This window comes from Rattus norvegicus, chromosome 18 (genome assembly GCF_036323735.1).
Source record: "Rattus norvegicus strain BN/NHsdMcwi chromosome 18, GRCr8, whole genome shotgun sequence".
In the NCBI taxonomy this organism is placed as follows: Eukaryota; Metazoa; Chordata; class Mammalia; order Rodentia; family Muridae; genus Rattus; species Rattus norvegicus.
This window is the reverse complement of record NC_086036.1, coordinates 6,185,533-6,203,277: the sequence shown is the minus strand read 5'-3', so window position 1 is coordinate 6,203,277 and position 17,745 is coordinate 6,185,533. Positions and strand designations below refer to the sequence as shown.

General features: G+C 44.0%; 1 protein-coding gene across 2 annotated transcripts in view; it reads right to left on the bottom strand.

The window, feature by feature from the left end:
- Positions 1-475: 475 nt before the first annotated feature.
- Positions 476-17,745, bottom strand: part of Psma8 (proteasome 20S subunit alpha 8) — a 64,577-nt gene continuing 47,307 nt past the window's right edge. Inside the window, 3 exon segments of one of the 2 annotated variants that reach the window (NM_001108884.2) lie at positions 476-1,555; positions 4,871-4,933; positions 5,270-5,389. In NM_001108884.2, the coding sequence (NP_001102354.1) occupies positions 1,463-1,555; positions 4,871-4,933; positions 5,270-5,389 (276 nt within the window). In that variant the 3' untranslated portion in view covers positions 476-1,462. 2 annotated transcript variants of the gene reach the window in all.

Sequence of the window (17,745 nt, the reverse complement as noted above, 5' to 3'; positions counted from 1 at the left end):
TTTTTTTTTTTAATTCCAAAACCATTAGCAACATACCCTTTGTTAAATTCACAGATTGCAAAGGAAATAGACCCTTGACACTCATGAATTTCTAAGATTGGGTGCAACCATGACATTTTGATCGCTTTTGGACAAGGATCAGATCTTGTCCAGTTCCATGTTTGCTCAGCATGTATCCAACGAGATGAGCAATATATGAAGGTGACTTCAAGTCACTGTACCTTCAGCTTTCCTAAAGCCACATATTTTTGTATGATAATGCTGTCTCCCACTCCTGGAAGTTTGCCTGTTTTGACTTAGGAATCCATGTTGTATGTGTATGTGCAAATATACATATATGGTATATATGTATATTTTTTCACTAACTGTGGGATCTTCCATCGTGTGCCAAAGAGATGAGCTTTTCACAAGTAGATAGGGTAATTACTCTACCCTTTTCTTCCAATGTCCGGCTCTTTGAAGGAGTCACTCTGTAAGTTAACTTTACAAGCATTTATTAAGTCACACCACAGGCAAGCTGTCAGAACAAGGATAAGTATGATCTGGAGCCCAGTCTTAAAGCTCTATTAGAGCCTCTCAATTAGAAGAGAAGGCAGACACAACCATTAATTTCACAACATTAATCCCTAATGAAAATTATTGTGACCTAATGTCCATCTTCCTACTGTATAGTAATAAGGACAAAACAAAGTCTAGCTGGGTATGGGAGACACACGTGATCCATTGAGATGTGGAAATAAAAGGATCAGGAGTTCAAGGTCATCCTCTGGCTACAAAGGGTGTTTGAAGCCAGTATTGGCTTCGTGAGATCCTATCTTACAAAAGAAAAACCAATAAGCTGAGCTTATTCTTGTCCCTACAATTTTAGCATTGATCACACTGCCTAACTTACAATTCTTCTGCCTCAGCCTCTAGAGTCAGCACATGTAGATTTTATCAAATTGTTGACACCTCACGAACACACTGATCTTCTTACCATTCATCAAGAAATGCAAGTCAGGTGGGGTTGGGGATTTAGCTCAGTGGTAGAGCGCTTGCCTAGCAAGCGCAAGGCCCTGGGTTCGGTCCCCAGCTCCAAAAAAAAAAAAAAAAAGAAAAAAAAAAAAAAAGAAATGCAAGTCAGGGTTCAGTTTATTTTGAGAGGACTAGCTCCTTAACTAACAGAGAAGAGGCAAACTTCAAAAAAATCACTAACTTTAAAAATCATCTTTTTCCCTAGAAAAAGGTTTCTATGAAGAAAAACAACAATACTATGCAAGTTTCACAATATAGTATCAGACTTATGTGGAATTGAGGAACTTTAAAGAAAATCTTTCCATTAACCTATGCTTGAAAACAACTGACATTCTTGACGATGAACGTAGAAAAACTCGGTGGTTGGTTCCAACTCACCGATTTCTTCTAAAAGCTCAGGAAGAAACTCTAATCAGAAGAGAGCGTGAACTTCCAGTGATCCTGGACATCAGGTTGACTTCTTTGACTTTTTCTTTTCTGCTTCGTCCTTTTCCCTTTCTATTTCAGTTACCTCCAATTCAATTTCTTTGGCACTAAACATCTGGGAAAAGAAAACATCAAAAAATACCAATACTTGAATATTTTTGTATCTGTAACTTTGTGTCTTCTAACCTCAGGATGGCACAAAGTACCTCAGTAATTACAAAGTGATGCACTTGTACCAGGATGTTAAATCCCGGCCTGAGACATCCGGCATCATCACAGGGCAGGGGCATGATCCTTCTTCACACATCCTGTACATGCATTGTCATACATGCACTGTCATTCCGTGACATGTAAACGCCACGCTTATTTCTGAGAACTTCCTCTCCTTCATTCTACTGTGGGATTCTCTTACATAATTCAGCCATTGCTACAGCGAGCATGAAATGTCTCCACAGACTCAGGTATTTTGGGCATTTGGTGCCAGCCTGGTTTTGCTCTTGTAGAAAGCAATGGAAGCTTTGAAAGGTGGGGCCTTAAGTTTTATAGCTTGGTGCCACATCTTGCCCTGTCTCTACTTCCTATTATAGGGTATGTGTTAGAAGGTGAGGGAGGAGTTCTAGCCCAGACTGGGGAGCGGGGAGCAGACAGACAGACAGTGTGAGAGCATGTGTGTACACACACCTGTGAGGAGAGTATGAGAATAGCCTTACTAGAGGCTGACTATTTGATCCGGAATTTCAGGGCTGGGAGAAATATTTGTATTTTAAGTCAACCACTCTACAATAATTCTGCGAAGGCCTCCCCAACAAAAACAAGCTTACAGCAATGACAGTTTCCATTTAAGGGGTAAACCGCATGTTCCAGGAGCACAGAATGAACCAGACAAGGAGATCTGAGCATGACATAGCTGGTCCTTCATAATGCAGCCAAGGGGATAACCAGCTGTGCCTGCGGGACGGGAGGAGAGGCTAAGACACACCTCTCCCAGAGCTGTGGGACCTGAGGAGAGGCTAAGACAGGCTTCTCCCAGAGCTGTCGAGCCGCCTGCCTGCGGCTTCTTGCCTCACCTCCCTGTGGCACTTCCACCTTCTCCCAGCATGGCTGAGACTTCTAGGTCTCACCATAAACCATAAAGGTTTATCACCTTTAACCTTTATGTGGGCACCAAGGTTTCTTTCTGAATCCCACCTTTAAAAAACTGTTGACATTGCTCATAAGAAATATTCTGTGCTTTCCCCCCTTTTAGGCAAATACATTTTCCCTTCAGTTAACAGTTACCCCTTTGTTCCCCTGTTAGCAGGCCATTTTATTTACATTTTCGCTTAGGTCTTGCCACTTTATCTAGATATTATAGAGCCTAGTTAAACAGGCCAAGAACCAAATCCTTGTATTTTCTACCTCTGTATATAAGAACACACATATTTTATATTTCCTTTCTGTGTAATAGTACTGATTGAAATGAATATAATTCAGTAAGGTCTACTGCATAGCTCACTATCATTTTATGAACTAGTTACTCATAGCGTTGGTGGTGAGTGGGTGGGTGGGGTTGTGTTGTTTTCCTTTTTGAGTTGGGGCTTTAACTGCCCTGGAACTCACTATGTAAACCAGGCTGGCCTTAAACTCACAGAGCTCTGCCTGCCTCTGCCTTCTGGACGCTGGGATTAAAACTATGCCTGTCCCATACTTACTTGAGGTAGGTCCTGCAACATAGACGTGGCTTAGAACTTGTGACATACTGCTTTGCTTTCCCTAGTGCCAGTATAACAGGCATAAATCATCATGATAGGTTGTACAGCAATTCTTGGATGGAATAATTATTAGCCTCACTCTGTATAGAAGAGAGCTGAAAACTAATGATGGGGGCAATTTGCTCAAGGTCATCCTGGAAACGAATTGATTTGCTAGAGTGCAGACTCAGGTCAGTATACCTCAGCATGGTAAAGAAGGTCTGCCATGCTCGATTCCCTATGCTGCAGCACTACATACAACAGCATTCTAACTTTGCTTCCAGGCAATGCATCCTTCTACCCGTTGTCAACAATACGTGCATAACATGGTCACGTATGTTTACCCGAGCAGGTGTGCCCATGACTCAGCTAAAGGAAGAGTCCTGCTTTGGTGCCTTCAGAGCTGCTCAGTGTCGGCGTATCTGTCCCTAAAGTCTTATCAGAAGTGAAAATGGAGCCCTCTACTCCCCGCAGCCTGTGTTTACGCTTCTGTAGGGCTGTGCAGGGGCCCTACTGCAAGTGCCTGTCCCCATTCCTCTGATTTATTGACATCTTGCTGCTGCCCTAGCCTCTTGTCCCACCTTTTGGAAAAGTGGTAAAATGACCCCACACCCACATTGTTTTGCACAGTACTGAATTTGGCATGAATTTTTCCTTAAACATAAAGGAAAACATATATAAAATCAATCTTCTAAGCATATTTCAGTACAGTTTCCCATGTTTTGAGAGGTTTTATGCATTCTATATAGAGAACCACTGGCAGATTAGGCTGCTAACAATTCTACCTCAGAGACAAGAAACCACATAAGAAAGGCTCTTAAGACACTGAGAGTACCAGCATAGTAACTGACAGGCTGCTCTGAGCTCAACTCGTAATGACTGAAGAAAGGCACACAGGCAGTGCTAGGAGTGTGACCAAGAAACATGATACTAGGGATTGAAATTAAAATGTGAAAGAGGCTCAGCAGGTAGTACATGTGGTGCACACAGGACTGAAGCATGCAGCTCAGCAGGTAGTACATGTGGTGCACACAGGACTGAAGCATGTAGCTCAGCAGGTAGTACATGTGGTGCACACAGGACTGAAGCATGTAGCTCAGCAGGTAGTACATATGGGGCACACAGGACTGAAGCATGCAGCTCAGCAGGTAGTACATGTGGTGCACACAGGACTGAAGCATGTAGCTCAGCAGGTAGTACATGTGGTGCACACAGGACTGAAGCATGTAGCTCAGCAGGTAGTACATGTGATGCACACAGGACTGGAGCATGTAGCTCAGCAGGTAGTACATGTGATGCACACAGGACTGGAGCATGCAGCTCAGCAGGTAGTACATATGACACACAAAGCCTTGGGTTAGATCCTCAGAAACAGGGAAAACTGCAGCGATTAGAAAGTATGAAGGCTCTCTCATGTAGTGGAGGTAACAGACGTTCCTGCTCTCTGGGTGGGCAGACTATTAGACAGTCATGAACATTAAATGGGCCATCTGTATCAAGCTCTTATCACCTCTAAGTCTTTAGAAAACCAGGAGTAACCCCTGCTTGCAATAAGCTAGCAGACTAGCAATTCTCGGCCCAAACAGAGATCGCTGTGGTGTCAATGGATGTAGCATGCTTGCAATAGCAGTTCACAGGCACCAACAGCATTTTAACGTCTATCGAGCTATACTAGTATCTCTACTTTGGTCAAAACTCACCTTCAAAGGTTGGTCTCTTCTTATGATAGCCAGTTCAATGTTCTTTCCGCCAGACTGCACAACCTGGTGTGGAGCAAGGACACAGAGGGACTTCTTCAGCTGGTTTTGGTACAGTGTGTGGTGTGTGTGTGTGTGTGTGTGTGTGTGTGTGTGTGTGTGTGTGTGTGTGCATGTATGTGTGTGTGCATGTGTGTGTGTGCTGTGTGTGTGTTTGTGTGTGTGTTTGTGTGTGTGTTTGTGTGTGTGTGTGTGCGTGCGCGTGCATGGGTGTGTCACAGGGTTTGAGCCTTCAATGCTATAAAAAAACAAGCTACTTCTGAAAATTGTGTGTTTAGTGAACAAAGCAGAGTAAGGAAACCCAAAACAAATCCTCAGAGCATAGCGTATGAGGCCACTCACTTCAAGCAAAGCTTTTATTGCTAGTTTGATAGCTTCGTTGTCATTTGAAATTGCATCTTCTGTGTAATTTTTTTCTAGAAATTCCCGAACAGTTTTAGCACTCCGGCCTATTGCATTTGCCTAGAAAAGTTAAAACAAAATTATTGATACCAGTCGGTTTATTGTTACCACATATGATCAGGCTTTGGGAGCTTACTCCAGTGTTGAATAATAATAGAATCATAAAGTGAAAAATTTGACAAGGATTTTAGAGAGTCATTTGTTATGTGATTGATCCATAATATCGCCCCCGAGTCTTCCATAATTCCTTCCAGATTTACCTTAACCTCCCTAAAATTCCCAAGTTTATGTCCTCTTTTTAAACAACCCACTGAGTCCAATTTGTGCTGCACAAACACAATTCTGGACCAGTCACCAGAGCACACCAGTTACCGACCAGAACCACACCCTTAACAGAAACGGACTCTCCATCCGCTGGCCACAGCTCTCAGTCAGTCAGTCTCCAGGGTGGAGGATCATGGGCTCTCACCCCTAGCACCCATGGAGAATGTGGACCTGGTCTTTTGCAGGCAGCCAAGGCTGCTGTAAGTTGACAAATGCAGCCGTCTGTCCTGTTAAGAGGACAGCCGCAGTCCTCCTGACCTCTGTGTCTTACGCTCTTTTGCCCTCTCCTCTGAGATGGCTCTCTGAGCCTCAGGGTGAAGTGACAGATGTCTCGTTTGTAGCTGAGCACTCCATGGACACTTATGCTTAGCACTGCAATCAGCAGTGAGGGCCACATCAATTACCACCCACTGCACAAAGACACATCTGTGGTGGGAACATTGGCAAAAGATATTACTTTTGAGTATGTGTGTATATGAATATGTGTCCAGAGAAGCCAAAAGACCCACCACCTGATATGAGTGCAGGGAACTGAACTCAGATCCTTTGCAAGGGCAGTATGCACTCTTAACACCAAAAGTAAACCCTTCTGCCTAGCATGGTTATTGAGACTAATTTGCTTCTCATAACTTTTTGTTAACTGGTTGCTTTGAAGAAGTACATAGCAGTTTATTAAGAAATTTCCCTGGGTGTTGAAAGCCTCACAAGCTCATCTCACAGGGACTCACCCTGCCATACACTGTTCTGACACTGAGAGAAGACTCCATAACACTACGTATGCTTGCATTTTTTTCATGCATCAAAAGCGTGAACCACACTGCCAAGTGTGGCTGCCAACCTGGGCTTGACACTCACTCCCCCCGCCCCCATGAGAAATGCAGCAGCTTTTGTTTCCTGCGGCCTTTCCCTCCCACAACTTGGAGGTTTAGTTGAGAGCACCCTTCACTTCACTTCAGTGTAGGGCAGGCCTCTCCCCAAGTGTTCCAGTTTCCATTATGATAACCTCTGTCTCTGCACATTAAGCAACATTAAGCTTCCTAGTGCTCTTTTTTATCCAAACGCTGTATTTTGAATTTCTTTCTGCTACTTGTTTTCACTATAGTCCCTGCACAAGGGAAATCAGTAGTAGTCATTCCACAGATTCAATCCTCCACATACTCAATTTTCTTCCACCAAAGACATTAGTCCAGTATGTTTTAATTTAGCCACAAGCAAGCTCTTAGGACACAGGCAGAAAGCAATCAGATTCCTTGCCAAACTATCACAAGAATGCCTTTGTATTAGCTACTTTTAGTTGCTGTGATTATACACCAGGACGAAAAGCAAGTAATAAAACAGTCAATCTGGGCTTACAGTCTCAGAGACTCAGAGTCTGACATGAAGAGAAGCAACAAGCAACAGGAAACAGAAACAGAAGCGGAAACAGAAAGCTACGACCTCACATGTCAACCAGAACCACAGTGCAGACTGGGCCTGCTACACTAGGAGGCTACAAAGTCTCAAAACCCACCTCCAGTGACACACTTCAGGAGAAACATCTGCGGGAAGTCAGACGGTTCTCTTGTCCAGCTGTGGACTCCACAGATACCCTTATGTCCACCTCTGATATGCACCTTGATAAGCCCTTCTTTTAGCCCATCCAGCATTCGGGAAATCTGACTCTAAGGCTGTCATCCTTCTGCTAGTAAAAATAAATTTATTTAATCTAAATTTGAATTGAGTCTATGTCTTTGGTCTTTCTTAGTGGATTCAAATGCCCTAACAGTGGCACCAACTGAGAATCAAGAGCCAAGGCGAAGCGCTCTCTCTCTCTCTCTCTCTCTCTCTCTCTCTCTCTCTCTCTCTCTCTGTGTGTGTGTGTGTGTGTGTGTGTGTGTGTGTGTTCGTGCACACTGGGGGTTAAGTATTCAAACCAACACATTCTTTCTCCCTGCCATGGGCCCATGGTCATATCATAATGCAAAATACACTTATGAAGTTCAACCTCGAGAACCCCCACAATCTTTAACAGTTCCAATAGTGTTTAAAACCCTCAAGCCTCTTTTTGAGTCAAACTCTTAATTTGAAATTAAGAACCCCCATTTAAAAAAACCAAATGACATACTTCCAACATGCAATACAATAGAATATACATTTCTATTCCAAAAGGATATAGCGGGGAAATACTGGATCAAAAGAGGATGGGAACCCACCAAGGCAAAACAATAAATCCTGTAGCTCCATTTATGAGGTCTGGGGCTTTAGTTTCAAAGGAATTTGTGGTTTAAGCCCTCCACATTTGCAGCCCAGAACTTCTCCCTCCCCTCTCCACTTGTAGAGGGAGGTGCTGATTCTCTAATTGGTTCTTGATTGTGTCAATAAAGAAGTCAGAAGCCGATTACTGAGTGAAAGGGAAAAGGTGGGACTTCTGGGTCCAGGAGAAAGAGAAGGAACCCAGGAAAAGAGGAGGTCTTTCTGTAGGCTTTGGGAAGGAGGCACTTGACAACCCTGTAAGATCTTGGGTGGCTGGAAATAGCAGCCTCCACACCAGCAGATGGCTGAAATAGGCTAGCTGTTAAGGTTAGGGCAGGAAATTCTTTGCCCAGCATTTGTGCTATCTGACGAGTTTTAAAATAATAAAGCGGCCTGGTGTTTTTCTTCCACAGAGCTAAGGTGGGCAGGAGGAGAAAGAGAGCAGCCGGGCAGTTGATGGAGGTTTGGAGAAGCTAGCGGGGGTGGGAGTTGGGGGGTGGGAGTGGAGTGTGGACTGCAGCTTCCAGTTCCTGTGTTGGGGGATGGTTGGGGATGGTTGCATTCGATCCTGGGCTGAGGCAGATAGAGCAAAGGGAACCAGGAGAGGTCTGAGCATGGGCTGAGCTCCAGAGAAAGGTGCCAGGGAAGGTTGGCAGAGCTAAGTTGGGAGCGCGGGCTGGTGGGAGCATGACCGCGGAGATAAGCCTTGAGCACCCCGCAACTCCCCCTACGCACACGCGCAAAGGAGGAGCCAGGTGTTTTTAATTTTACACGCGCCACCCACTTCCTAGTCTCTTCGCATCATCCTCTCTCTCTTAGGCTAGTTCTACTCCTTGTATGCGTCTCTCCTTGGCAGGTGCGTCCTATCTCTGCCATCTCCGACACCTTGAGATCTCTATTAAGGAACAACTGGCTCCATTTTTTGTTGTCCTAGTTAAATATAATGCTAGAATTTGATTTATTTCTGTTTTGTTTCTTATGGTGTTTTTTTTTTTTTTTCCTCTCTAATCATGTCCTGAGCTTGGTTTTCTGTCAAGTTTTCCCTTTATAATCTTGCGATTTACCTGTCATAATTTTAACGGTATGTTACAGGACCTGTTTGACCACAGACCTGTAACAAGGACCTTTCCCATGATCATTAAAAACAAGTGCAAAATTCCTCCTTGTAATTACTCGCTCCCTTGCTATAACAAAGGTTTTATAGTAAGTCTGGTCTGCTTCATTCTCCTGCTATTGAGGAAACTAAGTTTGGCCCGGTCATAAAAATACAAGTTTTACCTTGCAACATCTCAATGTTAGCCTTGGTTTTCTGCACCACAACAGTCTCCATTGAAACACACACTTCACTTTTGCTGCTTCATTTAATGGCCTTTCACAGCTATTTCATCTCTCAGACTCCCCTTGTCATCTTAAGTGGCCATAGTGACTCTCGAAAATCATGAAAGAGTCACAACCCCCTTGTGTGGCATCCTCCATGCCTCACACCATCAAGTTCTGCTGCCAGCTTGAGACCTTTGCCTGCCTTGAATCCATGTTCAGCAGCTTCTGTTTGCTCCTCTCTTTCCCACGTTAGAAGCTTAGCCAGATCACGGTTTGCTCTGAGAGCACCATCCCCTTTGATCAGAACAAAGCAGGCCTCTTAAGTGCACTAATCTCCTTTAACAATTACAGATCCCCTCCCCCCACATACACTTTGGCTGCAACACTAAGCTTCTTAATGTACTTCTACTCTCCAAATTGTATATTTTATATTTCTTTCTGTCCCATTTTTGCTTTTTCATTGTAGCATTATCAACAACAACCATTCCACAGACTAAACATTATGCAGTCTTCAGATTTTCTCCACCAAAGAATTAGTCTGCTGCCTTCTAATTTAGGTTCAGATAAGTTCTTAAGAGAAGAGAAGAAGTCAGCCAGCTTCGTTGCCAAAACAGCACAAGACAGCTCTGTTGCAATCCCTGTCGGCACGACAGTCCAGGATCCTCCTGTGGGCACGACAGTCCAGGATCCTCCTGTGGGCACTACAGTCCAGGATCTCCCTGTGGGCACTACAGTCCAGGATCCTCCTGTGAGCACGACAGTCCAGGATCCTCCTGTGGGCACTACAGTCCAGGATCTCCCTGTGGGCACTACAGTCCAGGATCCTCCTGTGAGCACGACAGTCCAGGATCTCCCTGTGAGCACGACAGTCCAGGATCTCCCTGTGGGCACTACAGTCCAGGATCTCATTACGACAGCTTACAGCACTCATCCACTTTTCTATTGGGGAATTCCAAAATGTTCTATACGTCTCCAAACTAGACCTTCACAACGAAAGCCTCCTGGACCTAACTGTCTGTACTACTCACTTTCCTGTTGCTGTGATAAAATACTAGGGCCACGCAGCTTACAAAAGAAAAGTTGATTTGGACTTCTAGTTCAGTTCCATGAGGAAGAATAGTTAATGGTGGCCAAGGTATGCCATCAGGGAGATGGAACTGGAAGCTTAGAGATCACACCTTCGGTCACAGTCACAACACAGAGAGAACAAATTAGAAGTGGGACAGGCCCTGATTTCTCAGACCATCCCCAGTGCCATATTTCCTCCATCAAGCCACACCACCTCCCTCAACAGCACCCTATGGGTCTGTGGGGTGGCATTCTTCAAATCAGTGTCCATGGATTATTTCCATTGTTCCCAATTCCATGGACAGAACTAAGAAAAGAGCCATTAATATCTAGTCCCTTCATCCCAACTTGAAAGAACATTGAGGAACTGCCACAGGGGGGCAACAACAGGGGACTTCCATGGGGTCAATCTCTTGCCCCTTCAGACTGCACTGTCTACATAATCACACAAGTCTCTGTTAATTTTTCATAGAATTAGTTTGCAATGGACAATCAAAGTCGAGACTTTACATTTTCTTCCTGCCCTGTAATGCCCGTTATTCTCTGTCAGTGGCCCCATGAGTTAAACCAAGAAAATCAAAGTCCCCTGAATACTTTTCTTGAGACAATATGATCCCAAGAAAGACCAAACATACACACACACACACAGTCTACAGGATGGCAAGTTGAGACATAGGGGAAGGCAGAGGGGGAAATGAAGGTCTAGATATGACCACATTTCATTGTAAATGCTTATGAAAGTCTAGAAATGTAGGAATATGAAACTTCATAATATATAAAATTAGTAATAATGTCTCTTTTAAAATACATACAACAGAAAACAGGATAAGCCAAGTGTTTTTAACAATGAGTGAGGACCCTGAAGATCTTCCTCAGAGTCTGCCCAGGTGACTAAGCAAGGATCTATGAGGTGTTTTACCTCCAAAACCCACATAGAGTTGGAAGAAAACAACCTCCTCTGACCTTCCATGAACACTGTGGCCTGCGTAGGATCACACATGCATATGTGAAGAGGTGCCTCAGTAGTTAAGAGTTCTTACTGGTCTTGCAGAGAATCCAGGTTCACTTCATAGAACCTATGCGGCGGCCCACAACCATTCATGACTCCTCCTGGCTACCATGGAAATTAGGCATGCACATAAATACATGCAGATGATGCATTCATACACATAGAAAGATACATATTAAATTTTTTAAATTTAAGAAATCTTTTCAGGCCCAAGGTTTTGCCTTTAAGGTGTCAGCTTTTAAAGTAGATTCCATAGACTGTCAGAATTTAGAGAGGGAAGATGTAAGATAAAGTGGTTCTAAATTGAAATAATTTGAAGGGACTAATGAACTAGTTAACCACAATTAAATATCTGCAGTGCTTTTTAGTAGACCTGGAAGTGTTACAATAATGAAATACTAAATTTCTTTAGGAAAATGCTTCCCACAGATATGTAGAGCTCATTAGATTCTTTAACATAAAAAGAAAAAATTTTGGAGAAATTATAATCTTAAAGGTATAACATAGTATCTTACTTCTCAATTTTAAGTAGTATGCTTAATGTTGAAAACAGCAAAACCTGTCCCCAAAGCATCATTACTATTAGTGATGAGGCCTTAGTCTATAAAAGTGAGTTCCTGACAAACGGGTATAGGATAATCTTTCATTAAACACACACCTCACTCATACTCATGCTTACTATGCCCTCTTATCAGGGTTTATCAGTGTCCACTATCAGCTCATTTTAATGCTTTTAAATGAAAGTTTAAAGAAATAAATAAGAAGCAAGAAATCTTTGAATATAAAGTTTGAATGGTAATGGCAACTGTGTAGTAAAATTTTTATAAGCAATAACATAAATGAAAGAACAGATTTTTATAAGCATATATACCACTTATTACATACATTTTAGGTACCTATACTTCAGAACTGTTGTAACCACATATATATATGTGTATATATATATATATATATATATCACAAAATATTTTGTTAAAAATCAATCAGGATTATGGTGAAAGAAATTCAGAATTTAATAATCTGAAGGCCATATTTCCTCATCATAAAATATATTATAACTATTTACCATAAGACAAATCTTGAATGTTCAGGACACAAACTTTCTCTAGTACATTTTTATGTAATAGAAGAAATAATTAGAAAATTACGTTCAAAAATAAGAATTGATAAGGTTTCAAAAGTTCAAGAGATTACTTCCAGCTGAGATACAAGTAGGCCATGTTATATGCCTTCCTTCTTTATTCATTAACTATAATCAATGCCTCTCTAGAACGTAAGATTCCGGGTTGGCGCTAGGATTCCAATAGTGTAAGACACAGACGACAATCCCAGCCTTTGGATAGTTTAAAGTCCATTGTGACTTGGGGAAGCAGACAATGCACAAGGAAATATTACGTAAAACTATATGCTGGTGGAAAATACAAAATAAACCACGAAGAGAAGGGGATGCGGAATAGATTGCAGTGCCAGGAAGAATGGTTAGGAGAGGTATCTTCAAAACCATGCAGACATCTTTGAGAAGAAAGCTCAAAGCAGAGAAAAGCAAAAGAGAAAAGCTGTGAGGAAGCATGTGCTGGCATAGAAGAACTGAAGACACAGTGTGGCTGAGCCAAGATGGCAGGGACAGGTGGACAGCTAAGTAGATGAAGGGACTAGAGGAGCAGAATAAACTTCATTTTGTTTTTCAGACTCATTATTTTTCAGACTCCAGTTTAAGTTAACTCGCCCTTAGAGAGGCATCGACCCCACCCTTGAGTTCTGAGAAAAACATGAAATGTCTCTGACAGTTCAAAATAGACAAAGCCGCTGAAGAAAGCAGAGTGAACTAAGAAAACACTAGTCATTCCCCAGTCAGGATGCTCCTTTCTGATGTTCGGTCCCTCCTTGTGGTTTGACCGGATGTTGTGAGCAATCAGCTTAAAATCCAACATTCCTTTACCCCTCACATAATGCCAAGACTTGGAAACTCCAGCTTGCAGATTTTTCCTTTATAAGCCCCTTTCCCCTAAACCTCAGGGCAGCTCTCCTATCCTGTTCCATCATCAGGAAGGTTTGTGGCCCAGGCTCGCAAGCTTGAAGAAAGACTCTCTCGGGTTGTGGTTCCTGATGGTCTCTGGGGATCTCACAGTTTGGGCACATCATTTGGTGAGTTGGCCAGGAAATCCCCAGAGCCCAGGACTCCCTCCCCAAATCCTGACCCAGAGGATCTGGCATCGGCTCTTAAGTGTCTAGAATCTTTGTGTACTGCCTGTGTCTCTTCTTTTGTGGGTTTGTTTATTCGTTTGTTTTTGTTTTGAAAAACAAAAGCACCTGGAGGTGTTGGTGTATGTGTCCGGGAGTGACTTAGAGCAGAAGTGCTGGTAGGTCACAGCAGCGGGGGTCAAGGAGACATTCACCCCCCAGGGTGGATGAGGTGCTAACACCCCCACCCTATCAGTTAGAGGAATTTTTGGTGAAAGACCAGAATGTTCCACCATCAGTTACTTTCCTTCCTGTGTTGCTTTCAGTTTCTGAAGTAGGAGACTGTGAGTCTGAGTTATTAGATGGTTCATTTTTGTTTTCAGTTGCCAAGCGGTTATTCTATGTCTGTCTGTCCTGATTCTTGTGTTGTTTGGTCTTTTTCTGCATTGGACTGTGACAGATACCATGGGACAGACCACCTCTGACCCCCTCAATCTTATTTTAATTCATTTTAAGGAATTTAAGGCTAGGGCTCATAACCACTTTTTATATGTGAAGAAAGGGAAGATGGTCACTTACTGCAGCTCGGAACGGCCAGCTCTAGATGGTGGATGGCCACCGTGGAGACCATCCATCTCCCCACTGATCAGCACTAGAAAATAAAGTGTTTCAAAAGGCTCAAGGACACCCTGATCATGCCCCTATATAATAGTCTGGAAGGACTGAGTTACTAACCCTCCACCTTGGAGTGAGCCTTTCCTCTTTCCCCTTGCTAAAACTTGTCAACAGAAATAGTTCCAACCCTGGTGACCAACAAGTACCTCTCTAGTTCCCTGTTTTTCAAGATAGTACCCCAGAAGATCTCATCCCCCTTTATGGATCCCCTTTACCTGTGCCACAGGGTGACAGGGAGCAATTGGAGCTGGCTCCAGCACTGCCACATGCCCTGGTGGCATCAGCTTTGGGCTCAGAAGGGAGATCTGCATGGGGCACAAGAAGTAGGCACAGTGTGTCCCCTGATATTAGAGGGCCAGAAGCAGATTCCACTGCTCTGCCCCTATAGGCAACGGGGCCAGCAGACCAACCTGGGAATCAACCTCACTATTACTGACCCTTTGATGCTGTTGATGCAAAACGTCCAATTTTCTGAGAACCCTAAGGACCTTATTGACTTCTTAAAGTTCTTTTTACTCATCAGCCGACCTGGGATGATTATCAGCAGCTTTTTCAGGTTCTTTTTACTACTGAAGAAAGGGAGCACATTTTCCTAGCGGCTCAGAAAAAATGTTCTAGGAAATAATGGCACCCCAACCCAGGACCAAGCCCACAATGATGAAGGATTTCCCCCTTAGGAGACCAGACCAGGATTTCAACATGGCTGAAGGTAAGGGGTAGCTCCAGGTCTACCACCAGGCTCAAAGTGGCTGCTAGGTGGCCCACTAATTTGGCCAAGGTTTATGATGTTAGGCAGGGAGCAGATGAAAGTCCAGCAGCATTTCTTGAACAGGTCCTGGAGGCTTTCCATTGCTATACATACACAAACCCCGAGAAAACAGAGAATTCTAGCATGGTAGCCTTGGCTTTTACCAACCAGTCAGTGCTGGACATCAGGAAGAAATTACAGAGGCAAGAAAGCTTAGGAGAAAAGTTACTGAGGGATCTAGTGGAAGTTGCAGAGATACAATAACAGAGAAAGTTTAAAAGAAAAACAGATTAAGACAGGAAAGACATTGAATAGAGATTTGGCCAGAGTCATCCTAGTCAACAATGCCTCGGATCCAGGAGAAAGGAAATGTCAGCTCCAATGGATTGTTAGAGGAAAAGAGACTAAAGGAGGCTGCCAATCACAATCGGGTAAGAATCAATGTGCTTACTGCGAGGAAGAAGGTCATTGGGCTAGAGACTGTCCAAAGAAGAAACAGGCTATGGTCATGGTCATGGGGGAAGAAGATTGAGGAAGACAGGGTTCAGAGCCCCCTCCCTGAACCCAGAGTAACTTTTAGAGTAGAGGAGAAGCCCCTGGGCTTCATGGTAGATACTAGGGCTCAACATTTGGTGCACCTGAAGGCCGACAGGCCAATGTCTTCCAAAAGGTCCTGGGTCCAAGGGACCGCAGGTACCAAACAACATTCATAGACTACCCAAAGATCAGTAGATTTGGGAATGGGATGGGTAACCCATTCATTTATAGTCTTCCCTGAATGCTCCTACCCCTTTCTAGGGAAAGATTTGTTAGCATAGGTGAGAGCTCAGTTTCATTTTAAACTGAAGGAGTCCAGTTACTGGATCACAAAGGCAACCCAATCCAGGTTCTAACCCTTAACTTGGGCTCTAAGACGGAGTATGGACTATATGAGTCACCAAACTCCCCATAAGACTTGGACATCTCGATGAGGAAATTTCCCCAAGCATGGGCAGAAACAAGGGGCCTAGCAAAACATTGACCTCCGGTGTTTGCTGAGTCTAAACCAGGAGCTGGCCCAGCTTGGGTCCACGAAAGCATGGAAGGGGGTCACACCCTATATTTGTATATTGGCCCTAGGATCCTCAAGCCATGCCAGTTGGCTTGGAATACTCCACTGTGACCAGTGAGAAAGCCAAATTGTAGTGATTACCATCCCATCCAGAGCCTATAGGAAGTTAATCATGGGGTAATGGACATACACCCCATGGTGTCTAACCCATATACTTTGCTGAGCTTGATGTCACCTGACTAGAGGTGGTACTCTGTCCTTGGTCTAAATAATGCATTTTTAAGTTTTCCCCTAGCCTGCTAAGAGTAGGGAATACTTTGCCTTTGAATGGAATGATCCAGAGGAAGTCATCAACAGACAGCTTACGTGAACTTGCCTTGCCCAAGGCTTCAAGAACTCACCCACCATCTTTGATGAAGCTCTGCATAGGAACTGAGTGAGTACCAAACTAACAACGCAGATATTACCCTTCTCAAATATGTCGATGATCTTCTGATTGTGACAGAGGCCATGGAGTGTTGGCAAAGGGGCCTCAGAGATTCTTGCAGACTCTAAGGGTGCATAGGGTATCAAACATCAGCTAAAAAGGTGCAGCTCTGCAAGACTGAGGTGAGTTACCTCAGTTACATTCTGAAGGAAAGCCAATGATGACTCTCGGCAGCAAGAAAAGAGACTGTCCTCAGTGTTCCTGTCCCCTAACCCCCTTGACAGGTGAGAGAGTTCTTGGGGTCCACAGGCTTCTGTAGGCTATGGATTCCAGACTTTGCTGTGATGACTAAGCTTCCATAAGAAGCCACCAAGGAAAGTAAGGACTTTATCTGGACTCCAGAACAACAGAAGGCTTGTGAAAAGGTAAAGCAGACCCTGTTGTCTGCCCCTGCTCTGGGGCTGGCAGACATCACTAAATCATTCCATCTGTATGTTGACGCGCATGGAGGTGTAGCTAAGGGGTCTTAACCTAAACTTTAGGGCCATGGAAACAGCTGGAGGCTTATTTATCAAAGAAGCTGAACCCAGTGGCAACAGGATGGCCACCTTGCCTACATATTATTGCAGCTATGGCACTGTTGGTCAAAGCTGCAGATAAATTAACTCTGGAGTAGAATTTGACTGTGACTACCCCATGCAATTGAAGTGGTACTCAAGCAGTCTCCCGAGAGGTGGCCGGGTACTGCCCACATGACTCATCATCAGACTTTACTAATCAACCCGGCCAAGTTACTTCCCAGCCACCTGTTTCCCGGAACCCTAATGACTCGCCTACCCAGTCCTGACTTGGCCCGTCCGCTCCATCAGTGTGACCAGACTCTGGCTCAGGCACATAGCATCCTACTTGAAGGACTCTCGGCTTCCAGACGCAGAGCAAATTTGGCTTTCAGGTGGAAGCAGCTTCCGCCATGACAGCCAAAGGAGAGCAGGGGCCGCCATGACTACAGAAATGGAGGTAATCGGGGCTCAGGCCCTTCCTCCACATACCTCAGCTCAATGGGGTGAGCTGATAGCGTTAACACAGGCCCTCATCATGGAAAAGGAACTGAGTGTTACTTTAACATCTATACAGACAGCTGGTGTGCATTTGCAACCGCTCATGTGTATGGAGCTACTTACCAGGAATGAGGGCTCCTAACATCAGAAGGAAGAACAAATAAAGGTGAAATTCTACAACTCCTTAAAGTTCTCTGGCTGCCAAAAAGATTGGCAATCACTCATTGCCCAGGGCACTAAAAAGGAATAGCACCAGTGGCTGGAGGTAACAACCTAGCTGGCAAGGCTGCTAAGGAAGTCCCTTTATAGAAACAGTCATGTCT